Here is a 24,628-nt window from a genome sequence, read left to right as displayed (position 1 = left end):
GGGAGCTCTACAAGTGTACCAAATTTCATGTCTCTATGATGAAATAAGGTAATAGGAAAGTGTCTTTTGAAAGTTGCTAGGTGGTGCTGTTGAGCCGTTTCTTTTGCGATTTTAAACACAATTAAAGCTCCGCGGAGCCTCAAGCGGCCCTCGCAGCTAAGCGCCGCTCAGGCCTACAGCCACTGCGGATGTTCCAGCAATCAAGAATCATCTTGATTAGGTTGAGAGAGCCATAGATGGAGCTTTACAAGTCAAAAAAAGGCACTTCCTGTTCTGAGGGGGCGGGGCTTAGATTACATCAGACTATGATGACATAGGATCGTCAGGCATCCCACCAGGATCACTCATGTCAAGTTTGGTGCAGCTAGGCTCAAAATTGTGGAATCTAGAGCCAAACGTATGGCGATGGCGTTACAGGTCACTTCGCCACGCCGCCACGCCCACCTGCTCCATCAAAACCAAACAGGGTTGGAATCCATGACACACCAACATGTTTTCTGTCTGTGGACACAGTTTCATGTTGATTAGGTCAAAGGGGTCAGATAGTGACCGTTTAGAGTAAAACATGACACTTCCTCTTCTCAGGGGGCGTGGCCTAAGTGATGTTATCATTTGACCATTTGGTATTGTAGGGGACCGGATGATGATCAATCACTGAAAGTTTGGTGCCTCTGTGAGGTTTTGTGTAAAAGTTATAACAGTTTTGTGTATCACTGCGAATAGGTGAACTTTGACCCCAGGAAACCCCCCTTCAAGAAGGTCGAAAACGCAAACCTTTGATAACTTTGGATCGGCCATGCCTTATGAACGATCTGACCGAGTTTGAAGCCGATCGTTCAAAATCGCTAGGACTAGTTCGATCAAATGCGAACCCTGTGTTTACAGGATTGAACCCTGTGTTTACAGGATTGAAGTTCCGATTTTGACCCGATTTTGGCCGTTTGGCCAAAATCGGGTCAAAATCGGAACTTCAATCCAAAATGGCCGACATTCTGTGATACTTGCACTATGACATTAATTGTAAATTCTGAGTGTCTTGGGGAGCTCTACAAGTGTACCAAATTTCAAGTCTCTACGATAAAGTAAGTGAATAGGAAAGGGTCTTTTGAAATTTACTAGGTGGCGCCCTTGAGCCGTTTCTGTTGCGATTTTTCCGTGGACATTAAAATACATAAATTTTCACTGGGCTCTATGCGCCCGCCAAGTTTGGTGAGTTTTTGAATATGATAAAGCCCCCAAAAAGCCAATTTATTTTACGGAAGAATAATAATTAAAGCTCCGCGAAGCCTCAAGCGGCCCTCGCAGCCAAGCGCCGCTCAGGCCTATAGCCACCGCGGATGTTCCAGCACCGCCTCCCGCCAGCCACCGCCGCCGCTCGCGCGCCGTCCTCCATGCGATCCGCTTTGGCCCCCAAAAAGCCAATTTATTTTACGGAAGAATAATAATAATTTACAGCACGATTACAATAGGCCTTCGCAGCGCTTAGCTGCTCGGGCCTAATGATTTCAATAGGCCTTCGCCAGCGCTGTTGCTGCTCGGGCCTAAATAGGCTTTTGCTGCTTGGGCCTAATTACTTTACTACCATCAGAAACCCCACAATAAACATCTTTGTTCTCTTAGGCTTTCTGTCATCCCACACACAGAAACACAGCTGAGAGCTGCAGTCTGTAACAGTAATGTTAATGATTGTACAACAATAACGCATCAAGTTTTTAAAGTAAAATAAAGCTAAAATTCATGAGTTGAATATTTACAGTTCTTGTGCTGAGACATTCTGGTGTTCAGGAAGGAGGAACATTTCACAGATTCAACTGCACCAGAGGAACAAACTTGATTCTATTTTTTTATTGTAAATATTAAGCACAACCGTTGAGCTTTACAAACTGTTGGTAAAAACTGACTAAGCATAAAACATTCCTATTTAACCCTAACCCATTCATGCAGACAGGGTTATCTAGACTGGTCAGAATGCAAATACTTTAGAGACACTATCAACATACTCTGGAAATGGTAGCATTAGCATTAGGGCTGAAGGATTAATTATGATTAATTGATTATTAAACTAAAGGAATGCTGTTTTTGCATTACGGGCAACAATATATATATTTTTTAATTTAAAAAAGGATTTTAATTACTTGTTTATTTGCATATTTTAATGTATTTCTAACACTGTATAAAAATGCACAAGTAGTTAAATGAAAATCTGCAGAATTTGCCAATTTTTGGCGTATTCTGAAATTAATTAATCAATTAATCGTCCAAATTATGAATGGCTAAAACAATCAATGCTTGTTGATTGATTGGAAGAGGCCAGCCATAATTAACTGGAATTCAAGGATTTTGCTGTAATTTCAGTAATCATTCTCTTAAATTTGTTATTCAGATGGGGTTTTTTTAAATCGTGCTGACATCCAGACAGACTCAGTAACTGCTCAGAACCATCAGCAGGGGTTTTGAACGCAGACAGATTTCACCATGACTTACATAAATGCTCTTACATAAGAATACACTCACATTCGTTATGTTTGTTTTTTTGTAGCAAGGGGCGTTTAAGGAGGGAGTGTGTATGTTTATGCATGTAGATTTTTGATGCATACTTGACTCTGTCCTTGGAGTCTCCAAAGGTCTCTTTGAGGGTGTTGAAATCGGGGTAGTAATGCTGCGATGGAGAAACCACCTCCAGTAAACCAGACTGCACCTCTTTTGGAAAACTACAGAGGACAAAACAAAACAGGAGTCATATTTTCTTAAAGCAGTGCATTATTTTGAAGTCAAAAGGAAATATGTTTGATGCATTTTATTTTTAATTTGCAGAAACAAAATAAACAGTGTGGTGAGCATATGTATTCAGCCCCCATCACTTCCAGCAGCATCAGTGATGTCTTCCTACTGTACCTTAAGACAGTGAGTAATGATTCCATGTCACTGTTGGACTTGGAGAAGGCCTGCAGCTCCAGGTCGCAGTGGAAATAATGTGCAGACCAGTGATTGTTATTATCCTGTGTACTTTTCCACTTTCTGAAGAAAGTGGAAAAGTACACAGTTCAACACTTTTGTTTAGTGTTGAACAGGCCCTCAGGCAGCAGCTCATATTTCTATAAAAGTATCGACTTATGTAACCGTCACTGCAAATTTATGGCTGGGCTTGTTCTTAAATGCATAATACTTGGCATGTCATACAGAAATAAAACTTTCCGTATTCGACTTCAAACCAATGATTCTGAAGTGATGACTTCACCGGCCGTCACCTTTGAGATGGAGATGACAGAACTCGTCTATGTGACATACGCACATTAAAACCACCCAACCAATACAAAGACAAAGCAACAGCTTCATAAACCTGAACTATTAAAAACAATCACTAAGATCCCTGTATCAATAAAAAATAAAACTATGATCTAGTGTGCTTCAGGTATCCCTTGTTCAGAAAGAGTTTTTGCAGGGTTTCGTTTTTATGAGTGGGACCATCTGTCTTCTCCAGATTGCCAGCAGCTCAGAGGAGGATTAGGTCTGTCGCAATAAGCAATAAATCAATTAATCACATGATAAATAAAAACAAACTCAATAATTTTCATTTGCAAGATTTATTGTTTTTCTCTTTTATCTCTTTCTACCAAAAACTGGATGATAAACGTCTTTAGTCTGGTGCTTTGCTCTCTACTAGCTCTCTGCTTGAAGGACAGTTTTGTTTACAGTGACTTCATTATTTATTTTATTTGTTGTTTTTTGTTATTTTGTATATTTAAAAAGTCTTCCAGTTCAAGTCTAAAATATCCATAAGAATTTAAAGTTTATTGATCTTTGAGAATGTGTTCTTGCATTGCTATGTCATTACCTTTATATTACTTTAAAATGGTTTCAAAACAACAATATTATTGTTCACCACAATAATTTCTGGGTCAAATGATTATCCAGCAGACTTAATTATTGTGTCAGATTTAAGGGGAAAGCTGTTGGGTCTTTGTAAATCTGGACATTTTGCCTTCAGATGAAATCAGGACTATCCATTTTAAAGTGGCTTATTGTACTGGATTACAAAAAATATGTTTTGAAAGTTGTCTATGTTTTTTCAACTGAATAAGGACTATTTTTGCACTACTAAATCAAATAATGACATCCATTTATCTCAATGGGTTTTATTCTAATTTGATTTAGAGAATTTCAGTCTTCTGACTAAACTGTTGACATTTTTGTGACATTCTCAGTTTATTTCCGTTAATATGTCTCATCCAAAAAAGTTTTCAGGAGAAAAAAAAAGTTTTCTAACAAATGTTACAAACTTGGATTTCTGTAAATTAAATAAACACTGATAAGAGTAAATACATGTGAATTGAACATTACGTCTTCATTATCTAAAATTCTCCGTCTCTTTTCTGTCCTGATGGAATCTCTCCTCCTGCTCATCGTTCATTGATCTCAGATTGTCAGGAAACTGATTCAGATGCGAGAACAAGTCATTCATTTTAATGCTCATGTTGCTCCAAGTTGACCTGGTTGAGCAAAACCAATGCGTTTTTTTTTATCCAGCTCATCAAAATGACCCTAAAACTCCAGACAGTCTTTTTGGCCATTGACCAGTGTAATTTTACAGCCTATAATTGTCCATGAAAAATAAGCAATAGAAGAGGCTCTCATTGCTAAACGAGTTTCTCGTTTAGCAATGAGAGCCTCAGTTTCTCTCACTGGAAGCAACTAGAAACCACTCACTTCTCAAACAGGCTGCGTGCAATGCCCTCCACATACTGTAGATCCGTCTACATTAATAAAGAAAAAAAAAAACAGGTTAGTGAAGTTAACGTATGGAAGGCATGAATAAAGTGAGGAACTACTGTGGTGTGAAGTGGCCGCCTCGCTGTGCTGGTCTGACCACATACAACAGGTGTCAGAATACCAGCTCATGGACTCTGTTCCTATTTAAATATGTTCAACACTCCACAGCAAACATTCCCCAGTGAACAATGGCTCACACATCAAAACAGGTTTTACATGTTGGAACAGGAGGAGTGTGTGTATGTCTCTCTGACAGCTCCGCAACACACCGACAGCTTCTGGAACTGCAGGCTGGAAGATTCTGAATCAGAAACGTTTGTGTTATCGTCCATCTCACCGAAGAAGAACATGTATCCCAGAATCACTCTGTTCTCACATAGAATGATGAGCAAAAAAATACAATCTAAAGATGAACTTTGCTCTCGCTGTTTCTTGGTGATAAAACATGTTTTATGAGAAGAATGGTGGGAAAAATCAAAGGTCTGAATACAAACACAAACATGAGCAGAAACATGAATAGACCGGTACGAAGGTTTGTATCAGTCCCTTAATGTGATGCCAAAGTGGTGAGGTTTCTACACTGATCTGCTGCTCCACTGCTGGTTAACAGGCTGGAAGAAGGCCTCTACACTCACTTTCATGGAAAGTTAATTACAGGCTTTTCTCACAAGTTTTAAGATTCTCCACTTGTTTACATATATAAAAATTCCCTTCTCGCGGGTGGCTCAGATCTACCACACCAGACAAGACCCAAGGTGTAGGTTGTGCAAGGAGGCCCCTGAGACAGTCCAGCACATAACAGCAGGGTGCAAGATGCTGGCAGGGAAAGTATACATGGAACGACATAACCAAGTGGCAGGCATAGTGTACAGAATCATCTGTGCAGAATATGAACTGGAAGCCCCGAGATCAAAGTGGGGTACACCCCGAAAGGTGGTGGAGAATGACCAAGCCAAGATCCTGTGGGACTTCCAGATCCAGACAGACAAAATCGTAATGGTGAACCAATCGGACATTGTGGTAGTGGATAAACAACAGAGGAAAGCCTGTTGTGGTGGATGCAGCAATACCAAGTGACTACAACATCAGGAAAAAGGAGCACGAGAAACTGGAGAAATACCAGGGCCTCAGAGAGGAACTGGAGAAGGCCTGGGAGGTGAAGACAACAGTGGTGCCTGTGGTCATCGGGGCCCTTGGGGCAGTCACCCCCAAACTGGAGCAGTGGCTAAAACAGATCCCAGGAACAACATCAGACATCTCAGTCCAGAAATGTGCAGTTCTAGGCACAGCCAAGATACTGGAGGAACCCTCAAGCTCCCAGGCCTCTGGTAGAGGACCCGAGCTCAGAGGATGAAAGAGACCACCCGCAGAGGGTGAGAAGGGGATTTTTAATATATATATATATATATATATATATATATATATATATATATATATATATATATATATATATATATATATATATATGTGTGTGTGTGTGTGTGTGTGTGTGTATATTGTCGAGAAAAGTCGAGCTCATCCCACTTCCCCATGCTGGAGATTTTAGTTTAATAATAACAATGAATAAAGTTATCTTTAAAACTAATTACACAGGTGACATCAAGACCCAACAGTAGAGTCAGACGGTAATAAAATTAATCTGGTTGTGTGTGTTGTTATGGTGTCCTGCAAACTTTGCTTTAATTCTACTTTTTTTCTATTTAATCATAAAAAACATAATCAGACAGAAAGAGAGTCATGGAACAGGAAGAGCAGGTTTCCTGAAGAAAGGGGAAGTTTCCAGCCTGCAGTGAATAAAAATAGTTTAGAGTGCTCATTTCAAGGCATTAAAGGTTTAAAGAATAAAATCTAAACATTTTGAGTAATTGGATGAAATCCAGAGTAAAATACTTAAATTAATAATAATAACTTATGATTAAACCAATAATTAATATTGGTTTAACCAATGGTTGATGTTGGTTTGATTATAAGAATATTTACACTTACTCTTAAACTTATGGAAGTACTTACAGGTGAAAGAAGTAACTGCAACATGGTATCAAATAATTGGAATAATGGATTATTCTTGGTTTCTTTTCAGAAATGTCTGTAATAACTCACATCATGATTATAATAAGAGTAACTAATAAGATATGGTTATTATAAAATTATAAATGAATGCTAAATCAGATAAACTAAAAGGTATAAAATGTGATTTTGACATTGAACTTGAAATGTGGTAAAGTGTGTAACTGTAACTAAAGGTCACTGATGTTGATGTTGTAGATGGTAGGTGAAAAGTCAGGGAGAAAGAGGAACTGATAGGAGAACAGAGGTGACCAAGACATTAGGTCATTAGAACAGACATCATGTCACCAAGACGGTGATGGATATGAGATCATCTGTCCAAGCAGTCAGTACGGAAGAAACAGGAAGTGAGATTTTTGAGATGCATGAAGGAAACAGGTGCAAAAGGCAGACAGAGAACTTCAGAAAGTACAGCTCCAAGGGAACAAGGAAGTTTATCTGAAGTTGAGGCCCAACCAAAAGGCAGTTGACGTCAAGGAAAAACGTACGTGAGGAAAGTTGTGTGGCTGCAGACAAGAAATAAAAAGACACCAGACAGAAGGATCGGGGTTATTTGTTCCGCAGTGTTCGAGTCGAGCACACATGGAGATGCAGAATCAACAGTGCTGATACCCCGGGACGATGGGACTGCTCGCTGCACAAGAAAGGAAGAAGATCCGTTTACCCACAACCCGGGATTCTGATTCGACTGCGGCCCCACGCTCAACCCAAAAGATTCCAACGATGCTGGAGTGGACATGGGGAATAGACAAAGATCTTATATGGATAAAGAACTGAGTTCATTGAGGATTCTCACCAGTTCAACTTTGGATCTATTCTAAAAGGATTCTGCCAAGACAAAGACAGGACTCCATCCATGGACGTTAAAGTTCTCTGCTGCCAAAGATCGTCTCTGCATCTGGGTTCGAGTGAAAACTGCCTCCCCAAAGTTTCTATTTAGATCAGGACACAGTGTAGGGTTAGAATTAGGAGTAATTTCTAAAAATTCTTAAAAATATCAATTTCTTAATCTTTTATTGATAAGCTGTGTGTCTTTTTCCCTTGCTAAAGCTTGCTAATAAAATACTAAAATCTAATTGATGCTGTGAACAGTTAAATTAATTGAGTCAACTAAAAATTAATTCTGATTAATGTGAAATCAATGTTAATGGTCCTAGTAAATTAGGGTGGCTTCGTACATTCTTTAGTTCAGATAAATAATGACCCTGGGACTTATTCCTAGTGGCTAAAATTATCTAAGCGGTAAGAAGTGCACGTTAATAATAGAGGAAGAGCTGCCGTGAACAGATGTGGTTTATGAGCTCGGACACCGGCGGGGCTACTCCAGTGTCTGAATCATAGACTGAAGCGGGTCATAACGTCTGGATGAAGGTAGTTAGAGCTTAGACGAATCTTTCTCGCTCCCAGCTTAAACAAAAGTTCTCTACATTCTTATTTGTGTTAATACCCAGGAATTAGAGGCTTTTCGGACCCGTGAGATGGAGAGCTGGTCAGTAGTCAGTCCCATGGAGGTTAGGAGGAGTTAGGGGCGTGGCTGAGTACTGTGAATTAACAATATATATATATACATATACACACATTATTTTAGCAGTGGTTGGAAAAATTGCTCCCAAAACCAACTGGATCATTTATAATTATTAATCTCACACAATCTCTGTCTATTCTGGATATTTTAAGTAGGGCTGAAGCGATTAATTGGATTAATCATGATTAATTGATTATTCAAATAATTGTCAACTAATTTAGTAATTGAGTAATCGTTAACTGGAGTATACAGATTCAAAAAAGGACATTTGCTGAAAGAACAACACAGTCAGAGCAGTAATTGTACAAAATATTACACATTTTGCATTAAAGATATATATAAAAAATGTCTTCAAATTTGTTCCACCCAGAACTCTGTTATTGTATTTTAGGTAATACAATGTTCATTCTTCTATTCAAAAAAGGAACTGAAGAATTTGCTTATTTGCATCTTTTAATGGATTTCTAATATTGAATAAATAAAAAATCTGCAGAATTTGCCAATTGTTTTATCCTACTAATTGTCACATAATCGTTTGCTGCATCCCAACTTTAAAACAATGTACTGGAGCCAGGGGCTCAGTACAGGGGGAAAAGTGATGACAATTTTAGGGGCCCTGACCAACAGGGGGTCCGCCACAATTTAATTATTTATTTTTTTGTTCATAGAAATAAAAATGAAAAATAGGGGCCCTGTCAGTTACAAAATTAATCATACTGCATTTTCAAAGATTGTTTTAAACAGTAAAAATTTTATATGTTCCCACTCCCAGATCAAAAAACACACATCCTTATCTGCCCTGAACACCCCTCCTATCTGTGTTAAATGGTTCGTTCCTGCTTGGAGCACTTGAGAGCAGTGGCGGAGCCAGACTTTTAAAGTTGGGGGGGCCAAGACTACCTCTGGGGGGGCAAAAGGCAAAATTTACCTGCGCACATATATATATATATATATATATATATATATATATGTATATATATATATACATATATATATATATATATATATATATATATAGAGAGAGAGAGAGAGAGAGAGAGAGAGAGAGAGAGACTGCAAGAGACTGCAAAACCCGACACACCAACCTGTGCACCGCTTGGATTGATTACAAGAAAGCCTATGACTCCATGCCACACACTTGGATCATTGAATGCTTAGAGATGTACAACATCTGTTAGGTCCACTCTCGCATTTCAAAATATCCAAAAAGCAAAATAATGCCAGAGCAGTCCAGGAGGAGGGTTTCGACTCGCTCAAACAAATAAAGCACTCGCGGAGACTCTTTCCTGTTTCCAAAAGGTTATTTTACTTACGAACATAACAAAAAATAATCTCCGAGTTGACTTCTACAAAAAAAAAAAAAAATTAATTTGCGGTACAAAGATCATTTCGCTCCTCACTCCTTTGTCAAACAATCAGCTCAGCCCCAACAGCTGTTTGTGCCTGTTAATCACCGCCCGCTACTGACTGACAAGGAGGAGGGTCTAAAAAAGGGACAATTAAATACATACATAATTGAATATACAAAATTGAGCTACCATTAATTTGTCATTAAGTCTGTGGAAATTAATTTAGCAAAGAATAAATTTATCTAATTCTTAATAGGCTCCAACAACATCAACAGGACTCTAAGAGCCTTCATTGCAAACTCGATGGGGCTGTGGAAAACCACCCTTGAAGCTAACTGCAAACCACTTGCACAAGTGTCCATCAAATGTGGCATATACCAAGGAGATGCTCTGTCCCCACTGCTGTTCTGCATAGGCCTGAACCCCCTTAGCCAAATCATCAACAAGACTGGCTACGGATACCGACTCAAGAATGGGGCCACAATCAGTCACCTCCTATACATGGATGACATCAAGCTGTACGCCAAGAGCGAGCGAGACATCGACTCACTGATCCACACCACCAGGATCTACAGCACTGACACTGGGATGTCATTCAGACTAGAGAAGTGTGGCCGGATGGTTACAAAGAGAGGGAAGGTCGTCCGCACAGAAGGGGTCTCACTCCCAGAAGGAACAATAGCAGACATAGAGCACAGTTACAAGTATCTGGGAATACCACAAGCAAATGGCAACCTCGATGAGGTCACAAGGAAAGGAGCCACAGCCAAATACCTCCAATGAATAAGGCAAGTCCTGAGAAGCCAGCTCAATGGCAAGAACAAGATCCGTGCAATAAACAGCTATGCCTTACCAGTAATCAGATACCCTGCCGGAATAATCAGCTGGCCAATGGAAGAGATAAAGGCCACGGATGTTAAGACTCGGAAGCTACTAACCATGCATGGAGGGTTCCACCCCAAATCCAGCACCCTGAGACTGTACACAAGCCGTAAGGAAGGAGGCAGAGGACTAGTGAGTGTGAGAGCCACTGTCCAGGATGAAACATCCAAGATCCATAAATACATCAAGGACAAAGCCTCAACGGACGATGTGCTCAGCGAATGTCTCAGGCAATGGGGAAGAGAGGACGAGGTGCTGGAGGAACCATCATGGGAAGACAAGCCCCTACATGGGATGTACCACCGACAAATAACTGAAGTGGCTGATATCAGGAAATCCTACCAATGGCTGGAGAAAGCTGGACTCAAGGACAGCACAGAGGCCCTCATCCTGGCCGCCCAGGAACAGGCCCTAAACACCAGAGCAATAGAGGCTCAGATCTACCACACCAGACAAGACCCAAGGTGTAGGTTGTGCAAGGAGGCCTCTGAGAAAGTCCAGCACATAACAGCAGGGTGCAAGATGCTGGCAGGGAAAGCGTACATGGAACGACATAACCAAGTGGCGGGCATAGTGTACAGGAACATCTGTGCCGAATATGGACTGGAAGCCCCGAGGTCAAAGTGGGGGCCTGGAAGGTGAAGACCACAGTGGTGCCTGTGGTCATCGGGGCCCACGGGGCAGTCACCCCCAAACTGGAGCAGTGGCTCAAACAGATCCCAGGAACAACATCAGACATCTCAGTCCAGAAATGTGCAGTTCTAGGCACAGCCAAGATACTGCGGAGAACCCTCAAGCTCCCAGGCCTCTGGTAGAGGACCCGAGCTCAGAGGATGAAAGAGACCACCCGCGGAGGGTGAGAAGGGAATTTTTTTTTTATATATATATATATATAAACACCTTTGACTGGTTCACATGGAGACATGACAGACGTTACGCAAAGATTTCACTGCAGAGGCAACTAAAATCATTCAATAAAAATATCCTTTCTGAATATCATCTCATGGACACTGAACTAAAGGCGTCTTTCTGACCGGGAGCTGACAGCGTGTTGAAGAGTGATGGACAGGACACCTTGGTTAGGAAGCTCATTGCAAACCTTTAGTTGAAATGGTGCCTTTAACTCCAGTCTCCAGTACAGAACAGAGAAAACTAAAGACAATGCAACGTTGTTTTAATCCATTTATAGTCTAAACAGAGGAGCCATCAATTTATTTTGAGGAAATAAAAAAAGGTGCAGAAGTTAATTAGATCCATGTGCAGTCTGCTTCACAACCAATGTGAAGAATTAAACTTAACTCGCCCTGTAGTTTTAACAAATGGAGGTGAAGATATTACCCTCCCGCACCCAGAAGGAGAGCGATGCTCAGAAGGAACGCGGCAGACGTAACATCTGTCCGTTTTGGAGAAGCGAAACCATGCAAAAAATAAAAATAAAAAATCCTGGTAAAAACGCACGCCCGAACCGCACACAGGGTAAAAAAAAAAAAAAGTAAAAAGAAAAAAAAATCTCGCAGAGTTCAATTCTTCGGTTTGGTTCATACAGATCCAAATTTCGATGAACCAGCGCAGATTTCTCCGCAGATGCAACCAGGAAGAATTTGTGAAGCTGAGTGTTCAGACCGCAGTGGGTGAATTAATGGTAATTTAAGTGGAGTCACTTAATTTCCTTTCTGTCCAGACTGTGATCAAGCGCAGCTGACACTTGGTGCGCAGGCAGTTTCAACTTTACGCACAGAGAACAGAGAACATCGCGGAGCTCATTATTAATCATACTAAGAACAATATCTGTCAGAGAATCATCTCTGATCTGGACGCTTTAACGAACCAGAGGCTTTGGAGCGACCAGCACAGCTGATCCGCTTCTGCGGGGTTTTTCTCCCGCAGGCCGAGGGAAGAGATGCGGGATCAGGAAACGATCAGAGTTCTGTCTCTTCTAATCACGTCATTTCGTGAAATGTTACCTGGTTTCAAAAACGTTCTCACAGAGAAATACTAAATGTTTCATTTGATGACTACAAATTGGAAATAAAATTATTTTTTTCTTTGACGGACAACGAAAAAACTCTAGCGCCACCTCTGCTCCAAACTACGAACGTTGTCGTCCCCTCTTCGTTTTTTTTTTTTTTTTTTTTTTTTTTTTTTTTTGTGGAGGATCAGTAAATAACTTCTTGGTGTTTTACAACCACCAGGTATGAAGGGCTTTAGCCTTTGAGTTGCACCACAGCACAGCACATTGATCCAGGAGATCAATGTCAGCTCGTTATTATGAGTACAAGTATAAAGGAGGCTGGTATCGCGCCTGATATAAAGCTATTTATTTATGTCATCACATGGACTTATATAAAGTTTTGTACATTTTCTTTTCATATATTTATTATTGTTTTTCTTCTTTAGATATTAGATTGGCTTAGAATGATTCCAAATAATGTACAGGAATGACCTGGTGCTGTTACATGTCAATCATCAGGGAGGGCCACTGGGGGGGCCAATCAGATGACAGGGGGGGCACTGGCCCCCCGGGCCCCCGTCTGGCTCCGCCTCTGCTTGAGAGTGACGCTGTTCAGCAGCAGACAGTAGGAAACAAGAACGACTGTGGCAGTTACTATGCTGCTAAGAAAAGTTAGAAAATCAGGTTTTCAAAAAAAATAGAGAGAGGGAGGGAGAGAAAAAGGCAAGAGTGTTAATTTATAACCCAGTTTTTCTCCAAGAGAGGTGAGTAGACTGCATGAGATTATCAACCATTTACCATAGTTAGCGTAGCTAGACTACTGTTTGCCTCCATTTCACTAGGATTTAATGAATTAAGAAAAGAAAATGACCAACATATTCATATATTTAACTTGTCCCTTGTACTTTTTACCACTTAACGACAGATGAGTCAGTCAGCAGCAGCTCTAACCCATGTCCCTCCTGATCTGTTCTCTCCTGAGTGAAAGTAAAGCTTCAGTATGTCACTTTTATGCAAATATTTTTTTCACATATTTTTTAAAACTGTAATTATGTTGTGACAGTATGGTATGAGAGATAATCTGTGAAAAATCTATTTACTCTGCCTTCTCCAAGTGCTAGAAACAACCAGTCAGTGGCAGGAGAGTTTTAGTGCTGTCAATCACAATCTCATGTGGTGCTGCTCATCATTCCTCCCCCTCCATTTGTGCCGTGCTGCTGCTAGCATAGCACAGAGATTCAAACTGTGAATGCTCAGTTTAGTTAGCATAGCTACCAATGACAACAGATAAACGATTTCTTGTAATAATAAGTTGTTTCTCCACTATTAGTACATTTAGCAGTGAGTGAGTGAGGCTAATTGACAGTGCTAAGAACGACCTACTAGTTCTGATTGGTTGTTTTGGTCAGAACGGTGCATTACTTTAACCAGTAATAGTAATTCAGGAAGGAGATGGAGGAGATTGATTGTTTTCACAGATTATCTGTCTCATAACAAACTGCTACGACATCGTGACAGCTTTAACAAATGTGGGGAAAACATATTTTTTATTAAAGTTATGTACTGCGGCTTGAATAAAATGCAACTACATAGCACTTTTGAGAAGTCTGGATTGTTTTATGTGTAGTTTGCACGTTGCTTTTGAACTGTTGCTCATGGGGAGAGACATTTGAGTAATCTAAAACTAATAGAAAAAATTTAAGCAACCTACTTGCATACCGGATGTGGACTGTTGGATGTTAAATTCATGAGCAGTAAATATTGTGCTAATTATCAGTTTTGAACCAAAGAAAGCAAGACAGATGCAAGCCTTTCAAAATTGTGATGCTTTTTATGAGTCAAATAGACTCAAAAAATTGTAACAGCAGCTGCGCAGGGGTCCAAACAAATTTTTTGTCAGGGGGCCCACGATTCCTGGCGGCACCCCATAGAGGTAGGAAAAACAAGAAAATGATGGCTTAGCATTCGTTTGAATAAAAAGCTGCATCATATAACCTCAGCGACAAAGACGATGATGAGGAGATCCTGCATTTCTGAGGAGCTGAGGCCGGACAGCAGGGAGCTGAGGGTGCTGACCAGGTAGCTCTGCTTCTCACGCTTCACCGTGGGAATGCCCAGGACCATGCTCACTGTGGGATAAGGAGAAGGGAGATGAACACTCAGTCATTGCTAAACACATGTCACAGGACCTGCTCTCATGGAATGTTCAAAAATGTAATTCCAGAGACAGACAGAGCAGCCAAACATTGTACTCAAGTAAGAGTCGCATGACTTCAACAGCAACATAAAAGTAAAAAAGTATCCATCCAAGAAATTACTCAAGCAAGAGTAAAAAAGTATTTGGTCAAAAGTCTATTAAAGTATGGAGTAACTGATGAAATGATCAATTATTTAAAATTTAAAAATTACGTCATCAGATGGACAAAATATAAAGTTAAGTTTAAATTTTGGTGTTTTAAGGATGAAAATAACAATAAGTCATAAAGTAACAAAAAATAACAAAATCAGGCAAGAGAAAAATTTTCCAAATCAGTTTCTTTTGGTAAAAAACAGACTTGTCAAACTTTAACAAAAACTGCAGATGTGTGTCTGTGTCTGTTAAAGTTTTGGTTAAAACATGTTTGTTTTTCATTCAGTGTGCAGAGAATCCAGAAATTTTACTCAAGAAAGAGTAGAAATACTTTATAATAAAATTACTCAAGTAGAAGTAAAAACTCATAAAAGTAAATTCTTTGAAAAATGTTACTCAAGTAAATGTACACAACTCTGTATAATTCTAGTTGGTAACATTCTAAGAACTAGAAATCGATTCGAAACAAATATGAAGTTTGGATCATAAAAAAGTCCTGATACGTTAGACTTTATATGGATTATGCGGTATTGTGTGTGTGTGTGTGTGTGCGTGTGTGTGTGTGTGTGTGTGCGTACGTGCATGCGTGCGTGCGTGCGTGCGTGTGTGTGTGCGTGCTCCATACCTCCACTGCGTCCCTTCCCCAGCACCACATGAGGCACCAGGCTGTTGGGATGCTCCCTGAGGTGGGGCATGTAGAAGTGAATAGTGGCCTGAGGCAGTGGCTGTCTGATCAGGTCATCCATTGGATGTTTTACTGTTGCTGCCACACAGAAAGACCAAAAACAAAAACCACAGTATTTGAAAATCATTATGATGCCTATTAAGCTTTCCGATGTCAGGCTTCTTTAATGTGTCTCCAGCCCAGAAGACGTAACATTCAGACTCAGACAACCCTCAACTATAACTTTATAGTTCTGTGGCTGCTGGGAATCATCCCACAATGCATTAATCAACTCTCCATCGCCAGGAAACATAGACACTATAATTTATTCCTAAAATCCTCAGTTCTTTTCAATTTTGTTTAATTTTGTGCTTCCACACTTTAGAGTACCAACCCTCCTGGTTACAACTAAGCAGACACTGTAAAACGACTTTATAATCACAACCTTTGTTCAACAGAATTATTGTAGAGTGTGACGTGGATGGAGTTAATCACGCAGGGAAGCAAATGTCATTACAGCTGTTTTCCCTAAAGCCTAGAGAGACAGACTCAACTGTTTTGGTTAAAGCACCGTTCACAACTCTGCTGAACACACTCCTAATAGCCAGCATGTTAGCAGGAACTAACACTTGCTCAAGGGCATTTTACTGATGTCTAACACTGTAAGGCAGTGACGTGCGGTCAGGGGTGGCAGGTGAGGCACCTGGGATTACGCAACCTCTCGCTAACTGCACTGTCTGCCACTCTGAGAGCATGCTCCTCCTGCCTGTACTTCGCCAATAAAATAGTTAAAAAACATTTAATGTATGAACTTATTTTCCATAATTTAGTTTATCTATATAAGGTACAGTGTTTTTTGTCACCAACTGTGTGTGTGTAACATGTTTCGTGTGCCGAGGAGCGATCAGAAACGGCAGAGAACAGATTCGAGGTGAGGCAGGCAGTTCTTTTGCCTCATCGCTAGGGGCGCTCATTATCCCAGACATTGTGACTACACAACTGCAGAGTAAGACAGTAACAGAGAGCTAGCAGCTAGCCGTCAAGTGCAGCGATATATTTATAGTTTTCTTCTCTTATTCTTACCACAGCAGTCACTTATTAATAATCCCAAAATAAACATTAAGCCTAAATCCATACTACTGCAACAGACTGAATGTTCTGCTCTTTGTGTGGGAAATATCTGAGTGTTAATTTTTTGTGGCTTTGTTGTCAGTTGGTATGGCAACGAGTCTGTTTGTAGCTGTGCTGATACAGAGAGCAAGAAAGACGTGGTTTTGGGTTGTTCTTCAACGATTTTTCCCTTTGTTGTGGAGCAGCACGAAATTAATATCTACATGTCCAAGTTTGATTGAGTTAACGGAGTTATTCTACGGCGGCAGAGCGGCTATGGATGGCATGTAAAGAAATAGCCTTTTTACCCTCCAGCGTTGTCTGCATGCGCAAAACAATAACTTGCAGGGGGTCTAGATTTGTAAATTTGATTATGATTAAGTCAGTGCCTCACCAGCTATGAACCTCACCGCACGCCACTGCTGTAAGGAAACGTTAAAATAGCAGTTCTGAGGAAATAATGCAAAGCATCAGGAAGTGAGTCACACCTGACTTTTGCCTTGATCTAGATTAACGTGTCATGATTACTGTGAAACGGACCAGGGTCTTCCTTCGACTATACAGAAAAAAGGGGTAAAAATTTCTTCTGGTCCAAAAATAGTCTAAAGAGTTATTGTAGTTTCCCTGTAAAGTGTAACTGAGTTAGTTATAGTAACTGTTAACACAAATCTTAGAGAAAACATTTTAAAATTCCAAGAGGACAGATGCCCAAGCTAACAGAGTAAGGGAACAAAGAAAGGGGCTAGAACGGCTCTGAATATTTGAGCGTGAAAGTAGAGTTCTTATACTATGGCCACTCACTGAAACTATCCATCCATTATCTATACTTGCTTATCTCCAGGCGTGCACCAATAAATCAGCCCTGAATTGCTTCAATTTGGGAGATCAGCAATGAAATGATGCTTACATGTGAAAACAATCTTGTCCACCGATCTTATCTCCATCTGCATACAGCCTTTATTAAAGCTATGTAACGCTTCTCTGCTCTCAGAGAACTGGGAATCTAATCGTTTCCTAACTTGTCTTACTGTTAAACTCCGTTTTGCTCAGGCTCCTTTAGGCCTGCACTCATATCATTTGCAACTTTCTGTTTTGGAAGAAACCATCATGCAGACCTACAACACAATATATCCACAATATGCAATTATCACAATATTAGTGTGTGCAATATTCATATCACAAATGACTGGTGTGCAGACAGTCATTTGTTAGTGCATGTCCATGCAGTGTTTAGAAAGTCTCACACCAAACACAAAGGATGCTGCCCAAATTGCTAAAAGTCACTCGCTACGTTTCCATCTAATTGTCATGCAAAGTTTAAGTGAACTTTTAAAGTGTTGCAAAAATAGAGAAAGGAGGCGTGTTCCATCTATTTGTTCGGAGCCAATCAACTAGGCAATGCTGTTGACACTGTAATAAACATGAAGTAGAGATTGCGAACTGGAGGAAAATGAAGACATTCGCCCTTCCAAATTTGAGGCTTTGACTTAGATATTTCTCAGAGTTTTGTGCCTAAAGTAAGGCACCAACCGGCCAGTGGATGGGAGAGTTTTCTACGTCAGAGTTTATCCAGTAAACCCGTTTCCATCTCTCCATTAGTGTATGAACTCCTTTTCAATCAAGCCTAAAAACCACCAAAGGTTTTTTGCCAAACTGTAGAAGATAATTCAAATATTTCCATTTCCATCAACGTTTCTGAAGCGATACTTTAAAATGCAGGTTAAAAAAATGTTGCATGGCTAGAGTGATGGAAGCACAAATGAGAGAGACAGAAGAAAACAGGCAACTGTTGTTATTGCAAGATTTTCTAATATTGTGCAGCCCAACCTGCATCCTAGCAATCTCTAATCAGTTAATACAGGCACTGCAGTTTGACTTTGTGCTGTTAGCAAAGGAGCAACTGAGTGTATTTCACACAGACAATACAGACCAGTTCACTGCAGGGAGGTAATCGCAAGCAAACCCAGCACATACCAGGAAATAGCCTGTGACTTGATACAAAGAGCCACTTGGGTTAAATCCTTCATGTCATCCTTCATCACCAGCTTCTGCAAAACTGAGCTAACCCGTTCTGCTACATGCTTTGCGTTGTGCGTGTTCACACTGACCAAGAAATCTTGAAAGTTTACAGAAATCTTGGCTGCGCTGCAGCAGAACCTGTTGGGTGTATTTGCTCTTCTACAGCACTCCATGTGTCTACTAGTGGCAGAATGTGTTGGGCTGGTCCGGTTGAGTGCTCTGCTACTCACCCATAGTGCTGCTGCTGGACGTGTTGCTACAGAGGTGGCTGACGTTGGCAGCGCGCGTCATGTTCCCCAGCTGCTCAAGGATGATGCTGAGATCCTTGCTGACCTTTCCTCCCAGCTCTTCTGCCACCGACAGTCTCTTGTACAGTATCTGCAGATCTGTAGTTGTGGAGATAGGTGTGTACTCTAGTGCAGTGTTTCCCAACCCTGGTTCTCAAGGCACACTGCCCTTCATGTTTTAGGTATTTTCTTCCTTCAGGCCAGATGATTTCAATCAATGACTGATTAATAGGCGTTTGTTGAACTCCAATCAGCTGAATCAGGCACATTAAAGCAAGGAAACCTCTGAAATATGTAGGACAGTTTGCCTTGAGGACCAGGGTTGGGAAACACTGCTCTAGTGATTCTGTTTACTATGAGGTAGAAGTTCTCATCTTAACTCAGACATTCACTAAGAATAATATACTTGTGTTTTGAGCCAGTTGTATTCTCTTTTCCTGTTTTTGCCTTTGAGTCCAAGTGAAGCTACAATGATAAGGTCCTCAAACTCATTTTATTATTAGACGGAGATAACCAATGTGAATTTGAAAAATGCAAAATGTAAAGGATTATCTCAGTTAAATTACCCAAAGTAACAGTGCCCTAAGTGGAAAACTAATTGTCCCCTGTTGGATTCATTGTTGGCAGCAAAAACTCCCAAACATTTGCAAAAACTGACATTTTATTGCTGTGGAGGAATTGTGGCCTACTCACAAGCTCAGACCACCACGTGACCACCACTATGCTTGACTGTAAGTGTATATTTTTTGTTTTGTTTTGTTCCAAAAAGTTAGTTTTACAATTTCCATAAGTTCTACTTTTGTCTCAGTTCTGTTGTTCAAACCTATGTGTTATTTTGGGTCACTGCTGGCCAATCATTAAACCCCTGTTTTGTGATTGATTGTTCCCATCTGGAAGGAACTCAGCAGCAAAGCTCAACTCTGGAACAAGCATTTCCCCTCCAAAACAGTCAGTGGGAGCAGAGATGTATCCTTAGGCAGCATATTTACAAATACAGGAATATATTCATTTGTTTCCAGAAAGTATGTTCTGTCTTTAGTGAATTATTTAGAAAATACGGATATTGTAGTTTGAAGTGGCTCTTGCACTGATCAGTTGTTTTTCACAATAAACCATTTTCCTCATTTAGTATTAGATCAGAACAGAACTTTGTCTGATCTTCAAAATTGTAAAATAATCTAAAAACATTTGCACAAAAACAGAACGTAATCTAGCAGGAGCTCCTACATTTTCACAGCACTATCAACATTCTCAACATTCCTTAATATTTTTAGAGATAAATACAGGATAAAATAAGCCCAGGGTTAGTGACAATCTCAGTTAGCAAGTGTCTTCATTTACATTTTAACTGAGTGATTTCTTAATTTCTGCTTTTTTATATCAGTCTTCAAAATGTGTTATCTAAAGACACAATACAGATGGATTATTCCATCTGTATTGATATTGTTCAGATGGTACAGTCACAAACAGAAAAGATTTACAGTAGTGACTGACTTATTATATAAGGAAAACAATCAAAAACTACAGAGTGGCCCAAAGTACGGAAGTATGTGGGATTATCAGGCAAAGGTTAGATTAGGTAAATTACCCGTTTTAATTATAAACAGATCAAACACATTGAAAAACTACATACATCTGTGAAAGTATCTTGTGATGGGAACAAGGAAAATCGTGGCCTGGTAGTCAGAACACCTAAGCCAGGAAATGCATTCACAAGAGACAAAGAGTTCAGACAGAGAAGATTTACAGTAGTGACTGACTTAAAAGCTTCCTGTTACCAGTTTGACCAATCAAGACATCAGCCCTCTAAATGCCACTTAAACATTTCCTAAATATCCAGTTTTCTCTATTTTCTGTCAGTGTTCATCAGTACACTGACAGAAGATAGAGAAAACTGGAGAGTTTCAGTAGCTACTATTGGCCGTTTCATGATCTGTTAATCTTTTAAACCTCAATGTATCATTCACTGCATTATTTAGCTGAGTTAGACATGTTTTTGGAGTGACATCTTTCCTGACATTTGATCAGTTCTGACAGGAGAATGCATAGGTGTAAACAGGGAGCGGTGTAGGGGGGAAAAGTGATAACAATTCTAGGGGCCCTGACCAACAGGGGGCCCTCCACAACTTAATTATTTATTTTTTATTCATAGAAATAAAATAAAAAAACGGGGCCCTGTCAATTACAAAATTGACAGGGCAAAATTGACAAATTATCTTTGAAAATATTGTATTTACAAAGATTGTTTTTAGCAGTAAAAATTTTATGTTCCCACTCCTAGATCAAAAAGCTACCATATTACCCTGAACCCCCCTGGATCTGTATGGAATGGTTTGTTCCTGCTTGGAGCGTTTGAGAGAGCGTGATGCTGGTAGCAGCAGACAGTAGGAAACAAGAACGACTGTGGCAGTTACTATGCTGCTAAGAAAAGTTAGAAAATCAGGTTTTCAGAAAAAATAGAGAGAGGGAGAGAGAGAGAAAGGCAAGAGTGTTAATTTATAACCCAGTTTTTCTCCAAGAGAGGTGGGTAGACTGTATGACATTATCAACCATTTAGCATAGTTAGCTTAGCTACAGACTACTGTTTGCCTCCATTTCACTAGCATTTAATGAATTAAGGAAAAAAGTTATCAACATATTCATATATTTAACTTGTCCCTTGTACCTTTTACTACTTAACAACAGATGAGTCAGTCAGCAGCAGCTCTAACCCACGTTCCTCCTGACCGTTCTCTTCTGAGAAAGCTACAGTATGTCACTTTTTTATCAATATTTTATTTCACATATTTTTTTAAACTGTCATTATGTTGTGGCAGTACAGTATGAGAGGTAATCTGTGAAAAATCTATTTCCTCTGCCTTCCCCCAGTGCTAGAAACAACCAGTCAGTGGCAGGAGAGTTTTAGTGCTTTCAGTCACAATCTCATGTGGTGCTGCTCATCCTTCCTCCCCCTCGATTTGTGCCGTGCTGCAGTTAGCATAGCACAGAGCTGTGCAGATTCAAACTGTGAATGCTCAGTTCAGTTAGCATAGCTACCAATGATGGCAGATAAATGGTTTCTTGTAATGACAAGTTGTTTCTCCACCATTAGCACATTGAGTGAATGAGGCTAATTCACAGTGCTAAGAGCGTCCTACTAGTTCTGATTGGTTGTTTTGTCCGGACCCCCTCAACCTGGAGAAGTCCCCCCCACAAAGAAACCATGAAAGAAACCTTTGTATTTAAACAATGTCAATATAAAAAAGGCAATAGAAACAAATAACGAAGTAAATCTGCCATTCCTCTAAGAAAAAAAAAATTATAATAATTTTTAGGTCCTCCACCAACCATTGTTAGAACAATGGTTCAGTCCAAAGTGCATGCGAGCAACAGCAGCGCAGGCTCCATCAGCCGCTGAAGTGAGGAGCTAGCTGTTAGCTGTGGCTCTGCAGCACAAATAACAAACTCTCCAGTAAGTAAATACTTAAAGCAAAAGACATGTTACACATTTTATTTACTTTCACTGCTCAATAGGAAGAAACACATGAACAAAAATCAGACCGCAGTTTGTTCATTTCATTACTTTGACTGAATCACGATAAACTGCCACCTTATGTCTTGGAAATCAAAACTATCAAAACTGCTACATTGCTTTCATAGACTTGGCTCTGTTTTCTGTCGAAGGTAGCCAATATTTCAATTATATTTAGCTCTCTAACTCTTACTTTAATAAGAAGAGTTTGAAACGGGAGCGGCTGAGCATGACCACTAACTGACAGCTCTGTATAGGAGCAGAGAGCAGAGGAACTATTGTAGCTGACGGTAAAAAAAAAAGTATGCCTTTATTTCTTACCATCTTCATTGTAGAGCCACAAAATAAAATCTGAATATCTTTTTCTAGAAAACTCTGGTGCTGACCCTTAAGTTTAAGTTATGATACTTCCCAGATATTCAATTTCCACATATTTAAAGGTTCTCAGCCATCCATGACATGAAAAAAAGTAAAAGTTTAAAGCAACTTAAATTATAATTTAAATAACACATGACTTATATTGAGAATCTCTGCAATAAATCAATATTTATGAAGAATTTTAAGTGGAGTTACTTATTGTAACTTGATTTTAGTCAGAGTCTTAAGTTTTTGTAAAGGTATAGCAGAGATTACATGTATGACTCTTAACCAAACTCATATCTAAACATTTGAATCTTAGTTTGACTTCTATGGGTTTCAACAGTTTGTTTACTGAGAAAAACACTTTTGTTATTCATTGCTACTTACTAGTCATTTTTGGTGGTGCAGCTTGAACACAATAAAAAACTTTTTAAACCACATTTTACATTACCTTTGACTGTAACTTTGCCGACCCCCCAAAATTGCTCTTAAAAAATGTCCCTGTTTATGGTCCCCCTCGTCCCCCACCGCCCCCCCTCCCCCCCAATAATTAGATGGGATTTACGCCCTTGGGAGAATGATGTCTCGTGGGGTCTTCCTTGCTGCAGCTGTTCATTGGCTGAAATTGGGAAGCTGAGACAGAAACTGATCAAGTAGAGTGGAGAAACATAGACTTCCATAACTGGGCATACGTTATCGTACAACATATCCAACATATGAAGGACTGGAGAGTTTTACGATATACATTAAAACTATAATTATGCCTAATAATTAGGAGTAATAGCTCTCGTGACTGTAAGAGAAAACAGTTATGTATTACTCACTACAACCCACTGCCGCGTGCCGAGAAAATACAAAGTCCGACACAATTTAACAAAATCGAACTATTTTAGCATGAAGATTCCAGTAATCAGTTTCATTTGATGTAATTTTTCCTCATACAAACCCGCACTAAAAAATTACGTTTTTATCTTTAGAAAAAATAAAAAGACCTTTATCTTTGTTTTGGAAGATAATTGGACCTACCTCCATCATCCGGAAATGATTTTATCCAAGAAAGTGACAGAAAACACGCGACCACAAACAAACATCCAACTCGTAGGGGGTAAAGCCTCATTTCATTTCTCACTAGGAGTCCTTCCTCTCAGTCACTGTACCTTTGACCCCCGTAACTTCCCATGGATAACAGGTGGACAGGCAGCTACAGGTGAATGCCAAAGGTTAGTGTTAGAGGCTCGTTATTGGCTGTTCACGGCTCGCAGCTGACTACGTCAAAAAGTACCAAACACACCTACTTCATGCGGGTCAGGTGTACACTAGACTTTCGTGTAAAATGTAAAGCTTTGGCAGAGGTGTCATTACCTTCTGAATAGGGAGGTGTCAGCTGTGGACCAGAGCGACATCTTGTGGTTGATTATGCAATAACGTTCTCAAACATTTTAATGTAAGCACAGGTATGGCACAGAAGAGAATGTCGTTTATGCTAAAACAGCAGGAGTTTGATTAAGTTTCTTTATTGTTCAGGCGATGTTTAGGGGACAAAGGGAATTTGTTCCGTGAGTGTTGGCAGTCTTGATAGTGCCTTGGGAAGACGTCACGTGGCTTACTTTTTAAAGAAAGAAAGAAAGAAAAAAAGGAACGAAGGAGAAGACAAAATCAGGAAAGAAAGAAAAAAAGGAACGAAGGAGGAGAAGACAAAATCAGGAATCACATTGCATGGAACTAACACAACCATATAAATTTTCAGCATCACATAGATTCTATGTGATTTTATATTAGATGA

General features: G+C 39.9%; 1 protein-coding gene across 3 annotated transcripts in view; it reads right to left on the bottom strand.

The window, feature by feature from the left end:
• LOC106912437 (alpha-1,3-mannosyl-glycoprotein 4-beta-N-acetylglucosaminyltransferase A) overlaps positions 1 to 24,091 on the bottom strand; it is a 41,606-nt gene extending 17,515 nt beyond the window's left edge. Inside the window, exons 1-6 of one of the 3 annotated variants that reach the window (XM_088009307.1) lie at positions 23,872 to 24,091; positions 18,918 to 19,073; positions 15,520 to 15,657; positions 14,540 to 14,673; positions 4,708 to 4,754; positions 2,598 to 2,711 (exon numbers count right to left, since the gene is read on the bottom strand). In XM_088009307.1, coding sequence (XP_087865433.1) covers positions 2,598 to 2,711; positions 4,708 to 4,754; positions 14,540 to 14,673; positions 15,520 to 15,657; positions 18,918 to 19,073; positions 23,872 to 23,962 — 680 coding nt within the window. In that variant the 5' untranslated portion in view covers positions 23,963 to 24,091. The remainder of the gene's footprint in view (positions 1 to 2,597; positions 2,712 to 4,707; positions 4,755 to 14,539; positions 14,674 to 15,519; positions 15,658 to 18,917; positions 19,074 to 23,871) is intronic. The other 2 variants (XM_088009306.1, XM_088009305.1) reach the window with 2 other exon arrangements.
• Between the last annotated feature and the right edge of the window lie 537 nt (positions 24,092 to 24,628).

Source organism: Poecilia mexicana, unplaced genomic scaffold (assembly GCF_051168715.1).
Source record: "Poecilia mexicana isolate PSO_F unplaced genomic scaffold, ASM5116871v1 scaffold_10, whole genome shotgun sequence".
NCBI lineage: Eukaryota > Metazoa > Chordata > Actinopteri > Cyprinodontiformes > Poeciliidae > Poecilia > Poecilia mexicana.
Note: the sequence above shows the minus strand (reverse complement) of the source record. Positions and strands in the feature narration are given on the sequence as shown.